Source organism: Fringilla coelebs (assembly GCF_963513975.1).
Source record: "Fringilla coelebs genome assembly, chromosome: 20".
Classification (NCBI taxonomy): domain Eukaryota; kingdom Metazoa; phylum Chordata; class Aves; order Passeriformes; family Fringillidae; genus Fringilla; species Fringilla coelebs.
The window spans coordinates 6,310,050-6,327,252 of record NC_140046.1 but is presented as its reverse complement, the minus strand read 5'-3'; the positions used below and the strand labels follow the sequence as shown (position 1 = coordinate 6,327,252).

Here is a 17,203-nt window from a genome sequence, read left to right as displayed (position 1 = left end):
TGGCCCCTGGGGCACGAGACCCTTTGTCCAGGGGAAAAACATCATTTTCTTGGCACCAGAGACAAAGCCCACCAAGACCCCTGCACCCCTCTGCCTGGCAAAACCCTTGCTTGGCATTCCCAACAGTGACCAGGGACCAAAGGTTCCCTTCAAATCTGCCCAATTTGTGGCTCTGAAAGCCCCCGACATTCCCAGCACATGCTGTCAGGATGAGTCCTGGGGCAGGGGGGGCAGGTGGGATGCCAGAGGGATTTTGGGGAAAGCAGGTGAGACACAGAGGGTGGCACTGTGTGAGGCCACACTGGCAGAGTGGGACAGAGTGATGACGATGTGTGTGTGGACACAAACACTGTCCCCAAAATCCCCCCCCAGCAGGGGTGTCCCTGTGCTCCTGCCAGAGAAGAATCCACGTGCCAGGGCAAGGAAACCAGTGAGCATCTGCACCCTCAGAGAAGGTCCTTGACATTTGTCATCAACCTGAGACACCCCCAAATGCTGCCAGCTCCCAGGTGACCCCCCTACAGCAGTGGGAGCACAGGCAAACCAAGACTTTTCCAGTCTGAAATCTTGCTCTGGAGGGAATGAATGAACCTGTGTCCTCTAAAAGTCCCCCCTGAGCCATGGCCTGACCCATCACTCCCAGCCCACTGCATGGCACAGCCTGGACATCCCTGGGGGTCAAACCCGATCTGGGAAGGAGAAGCACAAAACACTCCCAAATGACAAGCAGTTGAGTTGCTGCTGTGCTCCCCGCTGCCAAGCCTTGCCCCCTCTCCTTCCCTCGTGCAACACCCGCAGGGTTTGAAATCTCATCAGCCAAACCCTTCCCAGCACAGCCTGGGGGTCCACACAGCAGAAAGAGGGGCTTTGGGAACCTTATCTCAGCCTCGTCTCCCACCTGCACCAGCCTCTGCTGAGGGATCATCCCTGTCCCGTCCTTCCCAGCCAAAAACCTACTGCTGGGGGTCACCCACTGTCCCAGTCCCATCCTGTCTTTCCCCCAGCACAGAAAAGAAGGATGTGGGTGCCCCCCCAGCCACTCCCCAAGCACCAGGGAGCCCCCGGCACATCCCCGTCCCTGGAGGGACCCCCTGTACCCCAAAAAGCGCCTCATCTCCAGACTCCTCACCCCATCCCACACCCCCAGGAGCATCAAACCCCACGGGGGACACCCCTGGCACACCCCTCCCTGTGTGGTCCCCAGCTGTCCCAGCACTCACACGCACGCACGCCTTCCCCATCCCTCCCATCCACGTCCCTTTGCAGACCCCAACTCCCAGCCCCCTGAGGAGCACCGCACCCCCAAATCCCCATCACCGGGGGTCGTTACCCGCCTGTCCCCAGCATCACCGGATGGGTGGGGGGGGCCCGTCCTCCCCCACCCCCTGCACCTCCCAGCGGCCCCCTCAGGGCCCGGCGCGGCCCCACCGCCCCCCGCCCTGCTCCTCTCCCTTCCCGGCCCCCCCGCCCGGTGCCGGCCCCACGGCCCCGGGCCCGGCCGCGCCTCACCTCGCCCCGCCGTCCCGCTGGGCCCGGCCCCGCTGGGTGGCTATCGGCCGCGGGGGGTGCCGGGGGTGCCGGTGGGTGCCGGGAAAGCCAGGGGTGCCGGTGGGTGCCGGGGGAGCCGGGGGTGCCGGGGGTCCCGCCGGCCGCGGCCCCTCCCGCGCGGCCCCGGCGCGGCCCCTGCTGAAGTGCTGGACAGCTCCGGCACACGGAGCCGCCCGACACAGAGCGCCGCCGCCGCGGGGGAGCGCGCCGCCACCGCCCGCAGCGCCGCCTGCCGGCCGGAGGGCGCGCCTGCACTGCGCCGCGCAGCGCAGCGCTGCTCCGAGAGCCCCGTCCTGAGCCAGAGCCCCGGCATCCTTACACAGAGCCCAGTCCTGAACCAGAGCCCCGGCATCCTTACACGGAGCCCAGTCCTGATCCAGAGCCCCAGCATCCTTACACAGAGCCCAGTCCTGAGCCAGAGCCCCGGCATCCTTACACAGAGCCCAGTCCTGATCCAGAGCCCCAGCATCCTTACACAGAGCCCAGTCCTGAGCCAGAGCCCCGGCATCCTTACACAGAGCCCAGTCCTGATCCAGAGCCCCAGCATCCTTACACAGAGCCCCGTCCTGAGCCAGAGCCCCAGCATCCTTACACAGAGCCCAGTCCTGATCCAGAGCCCCGGCATCCTTACACAGAGCCCCGTCCTGAGCCAGAGCCCCGGCATCCTTACACAGAGCCCAGTCCTGAGCCAGAGCCCCGGCATCCTTACACAGAGCCCCGTCCTGAACCAGAGCCCCGGCATCCTTACACAGAGCCCTGTCCTTATACAGACCCCCGTCCTTACACAGAGCCCCTGTCCTTCCACAGACCCCCGTCTTCCCATAGGCCCCCATCATTCCATGGACTCCCATCATTCCATAGACCCCCCGTTGTTCCACAGACCCCCCCCGTCATCCTTACACAGAGCACCCTGTTCTTCTACAGCCCCTTTAATCCCTCCACAGCTCTCCCATACTGCACAGAGCCCCACATCCTTCAACAGAGCATCCCATTCCATATCCCACCCTTCATCCCATCCCATATCCCACTCTAAACTCCACCCTGCATTTCATCCCATATTCCACCCTGTATCCTACTCTGAATCACATCCCATCCCATATTGCACCCTGAATTCCATCCCTCCCTTCACCTCCTCACCATGGTGCCCACAGAGCCCCCCAGTGCCCCCAGCCCTGCCCAGTTCCCAGCTGATTCTCCAGCCCTGCCCAGGAGCAGCTGGAGCACCCCCACCCTGGCTGGTGTGGGGGTTTTGGGATGGCTGGGGGGTTGTGGTGATTTGGGAGGTGTTGGGTCCCCAATGGGGATACTCCCCAGTGCTGCAGCTCAGGTAATGAGTCCATGTTAATGAGCCCATAATTAATTTTCATTTCCTTCAGTGATGCTGAACACTCGCCCTCCTTAGCAGACAGGAAATGGTGAAACCAGAGAAGGGGGAAAGATCCCAAACTTCCTCTAAACCCCCTCAAAACTGCCCAGTGTGGTCATGGCCAGAGTTTAACTTATCAAAATACTCTGAATTCACCCCAGCTGCTCTGCCAGGGACACCAAACTCACCTGGCTGGGGACACCTGGTGCCACCCCTGGCTCAGTTTCCCCTGCACTGCCTGGGCTCTGCATCCCCTGGAGCACTGCCAGGGCCACTGCTGCCTCCCCCTGCTCCTACCTTTGTCCCTGCCATGTCCCCCCAGGGCTGACAGCAGATCTCACCTCCTAGGAGGAACCTCCTGCATGGTCAGGACTATTCCTGGTTTAATGCTGGAGGGGGAAATCAGCCCGTGACAGAAAATCCAGCATGGCCAGGGTGAGCCCATGCCCTTTGCAGCACCATTATCTTCCCCACACCCCGCAGCGTCCGCAGCGCTGAATAATGCATCAGGTCCTGGGAAACAAAGAAATGAGGGATGAGAAGCAGCACAGGGAGACCCTGGCATGGCAAGGACAGGAGCCCCATGGGGCTCCCTGGTTTTGGCCAGAAGCCAGGGCTTTGTAGCAAGGCCACTGCAGGGTTTGACCAGTAGCCCAGGAGAACAGCAGTGGGAGATGGAGCATAGCCCAGCCCAGGGTGCAGCATCCCTGGCACGGGCAGCAGACACAGCCAGAACCACACCTGGAACGGGATGGAGACAGGCAATAGTCAGCCAGGTGGGGAAAATTCAAGAAAAGCAGGGAGAAAAAGCTGCCAGGCAGGCAGGCAGGGTGAAGCCATGAGAGCAGCGAGAAGGAGTGATCTGGTGGAGAACAAAAGGGGAGAGATGGATGGAGCAGAAGGGTCGGTAATTGCAGGCAAACAGGCAGAGCCAGCCACGGCTGGGGGGAGAGGAGGGAAACCATCACTTGAAAGAAAGCGAGGATTTAGGAAAGAGGAGAAAGAAAAGGCGATAAATAATTAAAGGAGATCAAACGAGGCAGGCAGCAGAACAGGCCTAATTGCGAGGATTTGCGCTGAGGTTCGACATCTCCAGCAGCCTCCTCCCGACGCAGAAGAAAGGGCGGCCGGGAGTGGCGGTGCCGGGCGGGAGGGAGCGTGCTGCTGGTACGGCGCAGGCAGCAGCCCCTGATCAAAGCCTGGCGCTGCCTTTCATGGTGCTCAACAACCTCGACGAGGCAGGGGGGAAGAAAATACCAGAAAATGGGGGGGAAAAGCAGAGGTATGAAGGGGAAGGGGTGGGGGCACTGCAATCCTGTGAGAGGGAGATAGGATGGGGAGAGGACATGGGGACAGCCCCACACGTGCCCAGGGTGACCTTGGGCCGGCGGCTGGAGACTCCCGTCAATTTGGGCTTTACTGTGTGGCCATGTGGCCCAGCTCAGTGCTACGGTGGGTTTGCTGGGTTTCCTGCTTCCTCAGGGTTCCCTAACCCTCCTGGCCCTTAGCAGGGGTTTTTCTTCCCTGTGGATTTATCGGGTCGCTCTTTGAAGCCCTGGGAGATGTTCTGTACCTACGCTGCGCTGCAGCAAGGAGATGCCCATCTCCTGTGCCCACCTCCCTCAGCTCATCCAGGAACTCCTGCCTGCTGCTTTCCTTGGCACCTCCTTACCCAGAGGTAACAAATCCAGGAGGAGAGAACACAATCCAAAACTGCCCTTCCAGCCTGGAAGTACCTCTGAGCAGCCATTCACCACCAGAGCCATCCTTTGCTTTTGCAAATCCTCCCAGAGGGAGAAACAGAGACCTGCCACTGTCCCAGAGTCCCCAGCTGCATCCTGCCCCGTATCCAGTGCCCACACTCTCATCTGTGACCCCATCCAATCTGCCCCAGTGTCCCCACAGAGTCCCTGCAAGCAGCAGGTCCAGGGATGGGCGGGGTGGTGGCAGAGCTCAGCCTGAGCGTGCTAACCTCTCCTAACAGGCAATCAAATCCCTGCCCCGGCAGGACTCCCTGCATATTAATTGCACTGTGTTATCCAGCCATCTGTTCCCACAGCCAGGAAAAGAGCAGTCCCTTTGGTCTCCTTTATTAACAGGTTTCCCTGTAAATGCAAACAAACCCTCCTGCCTTGGTGCTGCTCTCCAGCTCTGCTTTGAGGCACCCAGGAGGGAAGTGGGAGCTCTCGGGCATTGCAGTAAATCAAGAGCAGGGAATGCAAAGGTGGTGATTTCACACTGCCTGTGGCCAGGAGGGAGAGCCAGGGGAGGGGGAGAGCTCTCTGCAAAGCCAAATCCGCAGCTCAGATAGTTTGTGATGCTTCTGCTCACGTTAAAACCCTTTGCCCTTGCCCTGGGACGAAAGGGGGAAGCTGAGCTGGCTGTGGGGGAGATCTGCCTGTGCCCCCAGCTACACCCAGCCAACTTCAGGGTGTATTTCCACCTCTCCTTTCCCCATTCCTGGGCAGAGGATGAGTTGCCTGCTCTGGACTGCCAGCCCAGTAAAGTGAGGCTGAGCACAGGATACCCCAGGTTGGTGGTGCACAAGCTGGGCTGCCCAGGGGAGGGAAAGGGCAGCAACAGCTCTCTGTCGTGGCAGCTTCTGTGGGGAGAAATCACTGGGGATTGGGAATTTTGGAGGTGAGCTCCTGAGAGAGGGCAATAGTTACCCAGCACCTTTCTGAAGTACCTCCAGCCCCTCCAGTCTTGCTTTTTTGCTGGAGCTGGGAAGGCAGCCAACTTTGGCAAGGCAGAGGCTGCACTAAACTGTTGTTCTTTCTCCTGCTGCTCCTAAATATCACCAAAATGCCATGGATTGTCCTCAGGCTCAACCACGCCTGCTGCAGCTGTACCAGTCTTACCCAAGGAGAGTGGCTGCTGGCAGCTCCCAGCACCCAGAGCCCCCCAGGGTGAGCTGGGGCTCGGGTGGGAGCTCTGTACCCCCACAGCGAAGCACCAGCCCTTGCACAGAGCCAGGAAGGGAAAACAGATTTCCCAGGAACAACAGACACAGGTCTGCCAGCCTGCTCCTGTGGTCATCCCACCTGAAGCCCCCCAGGACAGTGATGATCAGGATGAGGCCTGAGTTACACCACTCAGCATTTGCTTTTCTCCTTGTTCCATCCTTTCCTGCATTTAACAGGCTGCTGCAGGAGCACAGGAGCAGCAGGTGGGCTCGAGTGACCTGACATATGGCCATCTGGAGAATCTTTATTTATTACTCTCCACACACATCTCCTCTGTATCTTGACATCTGTGCTCCGGTGCAGGGCTGGGCTGCCCAAGAGGCGGCAGCTCCATGCGCAGAAATGATGCTGCAGGGGAAGAGATGCTCAGAGACCGTCAAGGCAAAAGTCTGCTCAGTGAAAAGGATGAAACCCAAGAGATCTGCACAGAGCAGGTTTTTCACCTCCTCCAGACCTGGTCACTCCCCTCCACAGGAGGTTAACACAAAGGCTGCCAGCACTGCAAGGAGTGCTGTGACTCAGCAGGGCAGTCCTGCTGCAGAACTTGGAGGAGAGAGGATGAAGGTCTTGTGTCAGAGCCACAGCACCAGGAAACAACTTCCAGGACAGAGGGTTGGCTTATCTGGGTACACCCAGCTGATTCCTACTCCTCCCAGGGAGGGATATAGCCCAGACCCCTTCCTCCTCCAGGGAATCTGCTCAGAGAGAAGGGGTGGGATGACCCACACCTTTACAAACCATCTCCAGTCCTCAGAGGGATTGTTACCCACCACAGCACTGCTCAGCCACAGGGACAGCACAGGGAGCACTGACCCAGTCCATTTCTCACCTTTAGCCAGTGTCCTTCTGGCCTCTGACTTCATTGCAGAAAGCCACAAAAGGGTGTCTCCTCTCCTGTCCCAAAAAGGAGCAGATTTCCAGCACAGGGAATAGCTGCAACTCCAAAAATACAGCATGGGATTGGGGAGACGAAACAACCCCAAAATCCAAACAGTGCAGGGACCTTGTTAACATTCAGGAGATTTGAAGGAGACCTTGGAGAACCTAAAAGTCAGCAGGTGCTGAGACATAATCCTCTTCCACCTCAGCTCCACTTGCCCATGCTGCCCCTGAGTCCCTACTGGTACAAGCAAAGCTTTCTGCTTGTCCATGCAATTCCCCTAGACGTTACTGGGTTTGGACTGCTGACACAAGAAAAGATTAAATAACCTAAGCCACACCATGAACCTCAAGTTCTGAAAAGTCTCCAATGCTCAGAAATCTGCTCTATCTGCTGTATTAAAAATAGCAGGACTGGAACAAACATGCAAGCAAGGCAAGGCTTTCCCTGCAGCCTCATGGAGCAGTGCCCCTGGACCACCTGGGCACCCAGACTGGACACACACCTCTGCAGGTGCACACACACTGTTTTTAATACTCTGTGCTGCCTATTTCAGGTTTGAAATTGCTGACAAGACCCCTACATCCAGTTAGAACAGTCTGCCAACATGCTTTCCATTTATTGTTTGGAACAGCCTCTCCACATTTACCAGGTCTGGCCTGTCACTCCTCCTCAGTGTCCTCCAGTTCCGACATCCTCCCCTGCTCCCCCTCCAACCATCTTTAATTCTATTAATACCACCTAATAATTACTTTGTTCCAAGCCTGCTGAGTAATGACTGCCAACGCTCCTATTTCATTACTATTCCTGTAAAGAAACCAAGCTTTTAACATGCTGGATTTCTGTAGAGGAGTGACAAGGACTGTGCTTGCTGTCCTCCTTGCCCACATCTCCACAGGGCAGGACAAGAACCAGGCACTTTATTCTCCATGCATCTACAACAGTCACAACTGTGTGATCTGGTTCAGAATGATGAACTAACTAAAATAAAAAAAATAAAACCAAGTTAAGAGAGCTCAGAAAAAAAAAATACACGTGGGAGGAAGATAAAAGGAAGTAACCAAAGAGTATCTATGACTTTTATGTATCCTTCTTGTAAGCAACTACCCCATGTTCTCTGGCTCATTCACCTCAGTTCCTCCAGAGGTGCTGGGCTTTAGCTTTCCCTTCACTCATCCAAATAAAGTCTGTTCAACTTAGAATTCAACCTACATGGATGAGAGCAATTCAAAGCAACAGCGTAAGCAGCGCAGAGCACGGAGGAAGAGTGAATTAATAGCTTCCTTCATTAAAGCTTACCTTCAAAGAAGTCAGCAACAGAGCTCGTCATCACCATCTTCTTGCAGACATTTATTTTTATATTCACAAGAGGATGAATGTAAGAGAAATTTATGGAGATGCTAAATCAAGGCTTTTGTTCCTAACTAGAAAGAAGTCGCTCTCAGCAGTTTAATTATTGTCTTAGTGCAGGACTGACGTTTCAAACGCTGTGCTCTTTTACTAACTCCTTTAAAATCAAATTACATAAGAGATTAAGGTAACATGAGGTAATAGAGGTAATGCCACCTCTTGAAAAAACATCTTTTACATAATTTCACTCAGTTATCCCTTGTGCAGCCCCTATACCCATCCTGGTCTGGTCACACCTGGTTCCCAGTGGCTGTGCTGAACAAGGAGCCCAAACCCAGGTAGCAGCAGAGTTGGGAGTAACCAGTTCACCCCCTTTCCAAGGCTATTTCACCCCTGCTGAAACCAATCCCCTCTCAGAGACCTATAGCCTCCACCTTCCAAAGGACAAGCACATCAGGACACCTCTACATGGTACACTGAAAAAATGAGGCTGTTTTATTGATGATTAGACTGCACTGGCAACAAGCATCAAGCTAATACAGACAGACTTCAACCAAAGCATGAGCTTTGAATCAGAAGTCGATAAGTGACATGATGCCTTAATAAATTAAGGAAGTTAATTCCTCTCCGCTGTCAAGTCTTCACTTGAAGTTCTTTGCAAATTCCTCTCCTTTCTTAATAGAGCCCTTCAGCTCAGACATGGCTGCAGCAACCATCTTCTCTTCAAAGGGAGAGAGCTTGCCAAGGCCCAGGTTCTTCTCAATTCCTTTTTTCTGAGGGAAAGAGGATTTAAGGATTAACCATTCATTGAATGACCTAAAGAGTAGCTTAACAGCTCTGACTAAGTATTATCCAGCTGAGACAGAGACCCAGCCTGGTACCTGTGTCATCTCTAGTCTGCCAACCTTGTGCTTCCTGGAAAGAAGTCTCTCACTCTCTGTGGCAACTTCTAGAGCCCTCACAAACTTCTCATTCACTGATCATACGGTGAAATCAGAAGCCAACCAAGCAGCTCCTTCAAGAGGAGACTGACACTAACTGATCCCTCCTAACTCCACACCCACCACCTGGCAAGAGGATCTCCTCTGGTGTATGTCCTTTGCTTGCCATCTCAAATTGCCTCAAAGTGGCACTCCCAAGTTTTCAAGATGTCTACATTCCCTCTTAATATCCCTCTGCTTCTATCCCCTCACCAGCCTGCCCCTAAGACAGCAAACACCATCCTTTGCATCCCAGCAGCCATGACAGGGCTGCAGCAACACTGTTTTCCACTGCCCCAGGGTATGGGTGACAAAAGGAACACTCCTTTCAGAGTTCAGCAGAGGTCCTGAAAGCAAGCTATTAATCCTAATCCATGCTGTAGCTCCCCATGTGCCTCAGTTTCTGAGGATTTGATTGTAGCAGATCAAGCTGAGGAGACAGGATTGCTGACTCTGGTTAATCATATGAAAGCCCAGAGTAAACAGGCCTGATTTGAGGCAAGAGTGACCTCTTAAGCCAAGTCTGAACCTCTGGTTACTCAGTGACCTGCAGTCTAAGAGCAGATAAAAAGTAGCAGCATCCTCCTCAAGCTGAGCTATGTGCCTAAGTACCACACCCAAATACTGCAGACTCTTAAAGGCACACTCAGCTGTTAACTCCAGCAATAGCAGGCACTCAGCTAAATTGAAACCCCTGAGTAAAACCCACATGACACAACCAGTAGCTGCTGTTCATAAGGCTTGTGGTGTAAAGAACATACCCCCAGCTGCAGAGGTGTAGAGAAGTAGGGGACCTCTGTCACGTCCGATCGAACAAAGGCACACTCAACAACCCCCTGCTTTCCACTCATGGCCTCCAACAGGGAGAATGCAAACCGAGCACCAGCATAGGCCATGGACAAGGTGGCAGATCCTGGAAGAGTTAAACCACTTTCAGAACAGATCACACTGAAATTTGATACTTCCTTTAGCATCAAAGGTTTCCATACCAGCGTGTTGTCAGTAATAATGCAGTGTCACTGACTTCAAGTTCATGGCCAGTTAGATAAAGCAGAAGCTTTTGGCCAGCTACATATATCTAATTGAACAGATTTATAAAAGAAACAGCTTAATTTGACAGAGAAAATTCTTTTAAAGCCATAGGTGGTGTGGAATCAGTTAATATTTAGTCTTACATACTGAGCTGTTTCTAGTAGCACAGCCCAGGCAGCAGCAGACAGAGCAGAGCAGTGAGATTGACAACCAGCAGTTCATAACCTGTAAATAAGATTAAACTGCAGAGGACTGCAGCCCTACAGACAGTCAACAAGACTTACTTGGGAGCTTTACTCAAGAACCCACCTGCTCCTGCTTTAGCTTGGACAACCTCAGTCCCAGCTTCTTGAATTCTTGCTGTAAGCTTCTCCAGCTGATCCTGAGGAAACTCCACTTTTGGTGTGCACTGGATAGGAAAAAAGAAGTTACCTCTCCAGGTTCAGCATAAACACACAATATTTTTGTACCACTGCAGTTGTAATCAATAATTCTCAACTGGGAAAAATGGGTTTCCCAGCTCACAGCTTGTGTGACACTAACCAACTGTAAAAGTCATCAGAGCTGGGGTTACTGCATGGCCTGGAACAGGAACCCAGCTATGCCCAGCTTCCTCAGGGACAAACCACAGCTTCACAGCCAAACCAGGGCTTGCCATGGCTCCTCACTACTGTGTAGTCCTGTGCACTACAGACACCCTCCAAGCTTTAGGAATTTCAGAAAGTCATCTTGTAAATATTTGGCTCACCATGGCATTATGGAAGTCAAGCATTATGGAAGATCCAGTTTCCCAGCAGTATTTAGGAATTCACTGAACCTTCAGTGACAGCTACACCAGCAGCTTAAGCACAGTTGTGTCTGTCCCAATGGACTGTTTAACTAAAGCACCTCTCAGCACTCAGCTGCTCCAAAGCCCTTGCTCTTATTCCCAAGAAAGTCCTTCCGTAAAGGATGCTTTATTCCCCACTTAGAGCACAGCTTTTCTCCCTTTGTTACAGACTGCTCCTTGGCCACGTCCCAGCATCTCCCCATGAGACTGCACCTGCTTCAGAACTGCATTTCAGCCTGGCTGAAGGGGCAGGCTACCAGACATGGCTGGAACAGGCCTCTCTGCACAGCCTGAGCTGTGCCTTTCAATGCTTGAGTTTCAAGTGGGCTTTCCACCCCATCACGGCAAAATCAATACAATTTTTCTCCTGTCATGAGATACCTGTTACAGAGCCAGGACACTTAAACACCCACACTACCCCTCAGTTCTTATCCCAAACTCCTTTAGAGGAAAGCTGGAACTGTTTATACTGCCCAGATGGGTTCAGATTTAGGCTGTTGCCTTCCACCTAATCCTGCACTCCTATCCCAGAAGGAAAGCAGCCATGGGAGCATGGAAAACTCTCTGTGCTCTATCTTAGCACATTTCCTGCCATCACAAAGGCACTTCATATCAACCCTAACATGCTGCTGAGTGTGCTGCCACACACAGCTGCCACCCTGACTCACCTGAGAGATCAGAGGGATGATGGTCTTCCCAGCATGGCCACCAATAACTGGCACAGTTACTCGAGCTGGATCCAAGCCCTAAAGGAAACACGAAACTTTCCAGCTTCTGAAGCACACGGGCAAGAAAAACAAGTGACTTCACTCCCTGCCCTGGATATCAGGGTACACAGGGCAGGAGTTCCAGAGGCAGCTGCACTCCAGGGACAAAGCCACATCTACAGAGTGGAACTCTGGGTTACTTTGACCACTTCATACAGTTACAGGATATTATTACTGCAGGGCTGGATAAAGAGCAGCACAACATAAACACCAGCAGGGCTATTAAGAGCAGTAACCTGTTACAGCTCCTGATACTTTGCAGAGTATCCTGTGACACACAGCACAGAGTTTGACTTGCAAACACACACCACAGCTCAACCCTCTCCTCTGGCTGCATGGCAGGGTTGGGAATGCCAAGGGAATTAAGACCAACATGTAGCTCACTAGCAGGGCACAGCTGTGAAAAGGAAAGGTCAAAGTCTCTTGAACCACATTTTGCAAGAAACCTTATCTTCAGGCTCCTCTAAATAAGGGAGACAGGGAATCATTGCTTTGCTTCTAGCTGCACAGAAATCTGAGCTCCTTTGGCTCTCTGCATTGATTTTGGAAGCACTTCTTTATAGATCTGATGATCAAAGCAGGCAGTATCCCTCCCCCTGCACGTTAACCATGACCTGCCTTTAGTTCAGCCACAAAAGTATTCGCTCTGACGATGTCCAGTGTTGTAACACCAAAGATTTTGTTGGGATTATACACACCATGCTTCTTGAAGACTTCTGAAGTTATTGGGATGGTTGAATTTACCTACAAGCAAGAAGAGGCAAGCACTGATTAAAAGCAGTTTAATAAAGAAGCCAATGCATGAACTTAACAGGCCAATTAACAACCCGAACTATACTTCCAATTTGGAATCAACTGTAGCCAATTACTTTAATGCCTAAATTGAAGAGCAATTTACAGTCAGGCTGGAATAAAAATCATTAATTTTAAATAACCATTAAGACAATAAATTTGTTCATTCCCATTACAAAGGCTCCTCCCTTAGTGAGCTAAGGCTTTTATCCCAGCTAATACACCAGCTTGCATTATAACCAGTCACAAAGACTTGGAGATATTAAGCACTTTTACATCCAAGTTTTCTCTGAATTAAATACAGCCAAGAAAAATGGGTTAGTAGAATCAGGCTTTTCTGCAAATACACTGCAGACTTTAAACATACTGGTCAAAACTAGTAGGAATTTGGATTACTCTAGTATCTGGAATTTGATGAAGTTTCTCCTCTATATTCCAAGGTCTCCAGAAAACACTTACTGGGTTAGAAATAATACAGATCATGGCTTCTGGACAGTGCTTTGCACAGGCAGTTGTCAAAGAGGCAACAATGCTGGCATTGGTGTTGAAGAGGTCGTCACGGGTCATACCTAAAACACAGCCAGGGCAGGATTCTAAGTTACCCACAGTTACCATCAAAGGCAGGAAATGCAATCAAAATCCAGTATTCTGCTCTGCACAGACACACATCAGCTTCTGGTTTCACAGATCAAGAACAAATTCTCCAGCAGTAATGCAGTAATGAAATGGCTCCACAGGTAACTCCTCTCACTAATAAAGAGATCAGCCCTTCCCAGGAGCAACCAGCCCACCTGTCCATTGTCAGAACCCACTTCACTGAGGCTGCCTGAAGGGCACTGAGACCACACAACCCACACCACTGGTGCTCAGAGCAGCACAACTGCTCCCAAGATGAATTCTCCTCCCTCTTTTAAGTCACTTCCACAATTACAGTTTAAATTACAACTGCTGTGTGTAAAATATTGCTGGTTGTGTAAGTGCAACCCCCCATTTCTATTGCAGCAACTACTTTAACCATGAAAAATGAAGGTTTAGAAAGAGCTAGGCATTAAAGTCCAGAATTTTGTTATGTTCCTAATAGGATACTGGAAAACAGAGGGGAAATGGAGCACGTCACACACATTCTAGGAAGGCTTAACAGAATTTATTCAGAGATGCCCCAAGAAGGTGCTGTACAATTGACACAAAACAAAATGGATTATTTCTTTTCTGCTGAGAAATGAAACAAAGAACCAGCTTTTATTCCTTGAGCATTGCTCTGGGACAAGAAACACTAAGGGAGATTTAGGATCACTGGCATGAAAAGCCTTTGCAGCTCAGGCCCAAGTAGGAGCTCCAGAAATCAATTCAGCCCATTTCAGAAGGGAGAGTGTAAGAGAGGCTGAATGAGCTGCCTGATACCACAAGGAGCTCTGGGGCAGGAGCCTGGACAGACCACTGACACCCCAACAGACACAGCTCTGAGCAGCAGAACTGCAGACATCCACTTCAAAGCAGCCCTGGGGCTTTCCAACAAAGAGAACCTACCTGGTTTTCTCGGGACTCCTGCTGGAATAACAACAACATCACAGCCCTTCAGACATTCTGGCAACTGCTCAGGTCCCATGAAGCCTGAAATGGAAGAGATTCAGGCATTATGTTTCTGACAGTTATTAAACAGATGACACTTTGAAGTATAAAATCATGCCCAGAGGCATCCAAGGCTTTTTTTTTTTTAATTTAACCTTCAATTTAGACTTAATGCTGAAAAGCAGAGAAACACAATTATGGATGGATTCCATTTGATGTTTTATCTTTGTTTCAAAACCTACAGAATGAGAGTGGTGAGAATCTCACATTCACCTGTTTCCAAACTCTCAGTTCCTCCAGCTATGTGTATTTACTCTCCAAAAGCCCTGGCACCAGAGTCAGTGCCCCCAAAGAACTGCAGACTGGCACTTTCATGTAAAATGTCACCTTTTGGTGATCTTCAGATAAAAGAAAGATGAGCACATTAAGGTTTGATTTCACCAGAATCTAAGAAAAAAGAAGCACATGGAATTCACCCAGGGAGTGTCAAACCTATTTCTAGTCAAACTTTTAAATTCAACACTCTGAGATAATTTCACTGAATGCTTCCTGCCAGATGTCACAAATTTCCCTTCAACCACAGCCCATATTTATCTCCATACACGTCCATCTAATCAGTTAAACCTTAATTAATCATTCACTGCTTGAGGAAAAAGCTACTTAAATTGATACTGGGCTTCAGGATCAGTAGGTGAAGACTTCCTCCTCACAAGCAACGGGCATTCAGGGCCAGGGGCAGCCTGTGGGAGGATCCCTTTGGAAGTGAGGCCCTTCCCAGGGTACCTTTGACGCTGGCTTTGGTCTCGATGTGGCTCAGGTCGGCGGCCACGCCCGGAGTGTGAGCGATGTCGTAGAGGCTGAGCTTGCTCACCAGGGGGCTGTTCTTCAGCAGCAGGGACAGGGGCTGCCCAATGCCCCCCGAGGCCCCCAGCACTGCCACCTTGGCATGGTTCTGTGCAAAACAGACAGCAAACACGTTCTAGAGCCGTTCTGGCACTCACCCACCCCCAGCAGTGACCTTGGGGATTTCACCACTCTTTCTTTACTTTTAGTTCTGCTTCTCATTTTTTTACCAGGCACTGTGCAAATTTGATCGTTTAAGCCTACAGAAAATGACCCTCCCAGCAGCCTCCCAGAGGTTTATTGGTAGGACAAGTTGGAGGAAATGGTTACCTGGGACCTGAAGCTCAAAAGGGAAGCAAGGCTAGGGCAATGGAACCCAAGGGATCACCCTTCTCCAGTAGAAATACCTGCCTGAGGCTAATACCTGCCACCCTGTGGGCCCAGGCCTGATTTAGGGCAAATCTGGCTTGTAGTTTTTCTAGTTTACATTGCCATATTAAAAAAAAAAAAAAAAAGAAAAGCTTTCTATTTGGCAAATCAATACATTTAATGGACTACAAGAAATGTAAAAAACACTGCATGTATGTGAAGAACGTGTTTAGACCTGATATAAATGCAAAATAGCACCTGCAGATTCAGGACTGAGAACACTGACTACAATTTCCAGCTTTGATCACATGGCTGAGAATCAAGTAAAATCAACTCTGCTTAGTTGCCCCATGGACCAATATTATCCATCAAGGTACTGACTGGCAGGGAGCAATTTCTCTCAAAAATGCAAAGTGTTACTCCACAAGAGGAAAGCTCCTTCCAGGGGCCAGAACAACTTTAAAGTGCAACTCTGCCAAAGTGATGGAAAACTCCTGTGGAGATGTAAGGAGCAATTAATGCTGAGAATGCCATTTTTTATCACAATCTTTCCAGATAAAAGCTATAATAGCTCCACGTCCCTTCATTAACAACTTAATTACTGTGCTACGGGAAATAATCTGCCCAAGAACTGGGCCAGATTAACCTCAGCCCAGTTTTCTTGCTATTGTAACAAAGATAATTTTGCATTAAACTCTTCAAGAGAAAGCAAAGTCTGGCATGAGTCATTGCTGAGCCCCATTTGTGACCGAGCTGACACCGTGGGGTCAAAATATCACTGCTAATCAATACAATTTCCATGAAAAGACTTAGACAAGGCTCTCCTATACAACACACATTTATAGGTGCAATAATAAGTCTTTTACATCCCACCAGGCCTATTGGCACTGGACAGAGGTCAGTCTCTATCCGTGCAGCCACAGCAGAGTGGTCTAGAGCCAGCACAGTGGATTTTGGCACACGAAGGATTACTGCAAAACTAATCACCAGCTTTAGCTCTTAACACCTCTGGAACGCAGGGGCATTTTTGCATTAGAAGGAGGAAGCACCAAACCCATCACAGAGAGGGAGTTCATACAGGATTGTCACACTCGCAGCCTGGTTGGGCCGAGCCCCGCAGGGCCACGGTGCTGTCACCGGGCACACCCAGCACCGAGACCCCCGAGCCACGCTCCGCATCCTCCCCGCCTGAAGCACACGCTCCCAGCCCCTCTCCGAGGAGTTCCACGCTACCCCCGAGCCCTGCAGCCTCTCACGGCGGAGCTCCCGGGCTCCACAATCCCCTCATTGAGGCTCCTTCCGAGCCCCGCAGCCTCTCAGCGGGGTATGGGGCCCTCCCCGGGCTCCACCCGAGCCCGCAGCCCCGCTCCGGGCAGGCTCAGGGCTCCACCTGAACCCCGCAGCCCCGCTCCGGGCAGGCTCAGGGCTCCACCCGAGCCCCGCTCCGGGCAGGCTCAGGGCTCCACAGCCGAGGAGCACCGGGGCTGCCTCCCGAGCCCGCACCCCCCATCGAGGGCCTGCATCCCACCCGAGCCCCGGAAGAGGAACTACGTCCAACGCCGGCCCTGCAAGCCCTGAACGGAGAACAACCCGGCCTGCATCCCCGCACCCCTTCACCGGGCAGCGCCCGTGCTCCGCAGCCCCCTCACCGAGCAGCACCGGGGCTCCTCCCCGGCTTCCCCCCGAGCTCCGCGGCAGCCCCAGGAAAGGAGCAGGAGGCGCGGGGCCTCGCTGCGCGGCGCGGGGGCGGTGTGCGTGCGCGGGCCGTACCTGTGCGGAGGTGGCGATGCCGCGGCGCAGGGCGGTGGCGGTGCTGAGGCGGGACAGCATGGCGGGCACGGCGGGCGCGAGCGGCGGCGGCACCGGTGACTCCAACGACCTCCAGGGCCCGCGCGGCGCCTGCGCGGCCCCG

At 52.1% G+C, this 17,203-nt stretch overlaps 1 protein-coding gene across 1 annotated transcript; it reads right to left on the bottom strand.

Annotated features, from left to right (window-relative positions):
- Positions 1–8,579: 8,579 nt before the first annotated feature.
- On the bottom strand, positions 8,580–17,202 carry MDH2 (malate dehydrogenase 2). Its single transcript, XM_084218909.1, has 9 exons — positions 17,062–17,202; positions 14,863–15,031; positions 14,038–14,121; positions 12,970–13,079; positions 12,337–12,462; positions 11,620–11,697; positions 10,432–10,531; positions 9,852–10,003; positions 8,580–8,883 (listed from the first exon to the last, which is right to left on the bottom strand). The coding sequence occupies exons 1-9, from the start codon at positions 17,119–17,121 to the stop codon at positions 8,752–8,754; spliced, it is 1,011 nt and encodes a 336-aa protein (XP_084075035.1). The 5' UTR covers positions 17,122–17,202; the 3' UTR covers positions 8,580–8,751.
- Position 17,203: the final 1 nt, after the last annotated feature.

What these genes read in the sequence shown, in the direction of transcription:
- MDH2 (XM_084218909.1), bottom strand. Translation starts at nt 17,121, where the DNA reads ATGCTGTCCCGCCTCAGCACCGCCACCGCCCTGCGCCGCGGCATCGCC. An exon ending in GACCAAAGCCAGCGTCAAAG is followed by an intron (nt 14,122 to 14,862) that starts GTACCCTGGGAA and finishes CTTCCATTTCAG; the next exon opens with GCTTCATGGGACCTGAGCAG. An exon ending in TCTGTATTATTTCTAACCCA is followed by an intron (nt 12,463 to 12,969) that starts GTAAGTGTTTTC and finishes TCTTGCTTGTAG; the next exon opens with GTAAATTCAACCATCCCAAT.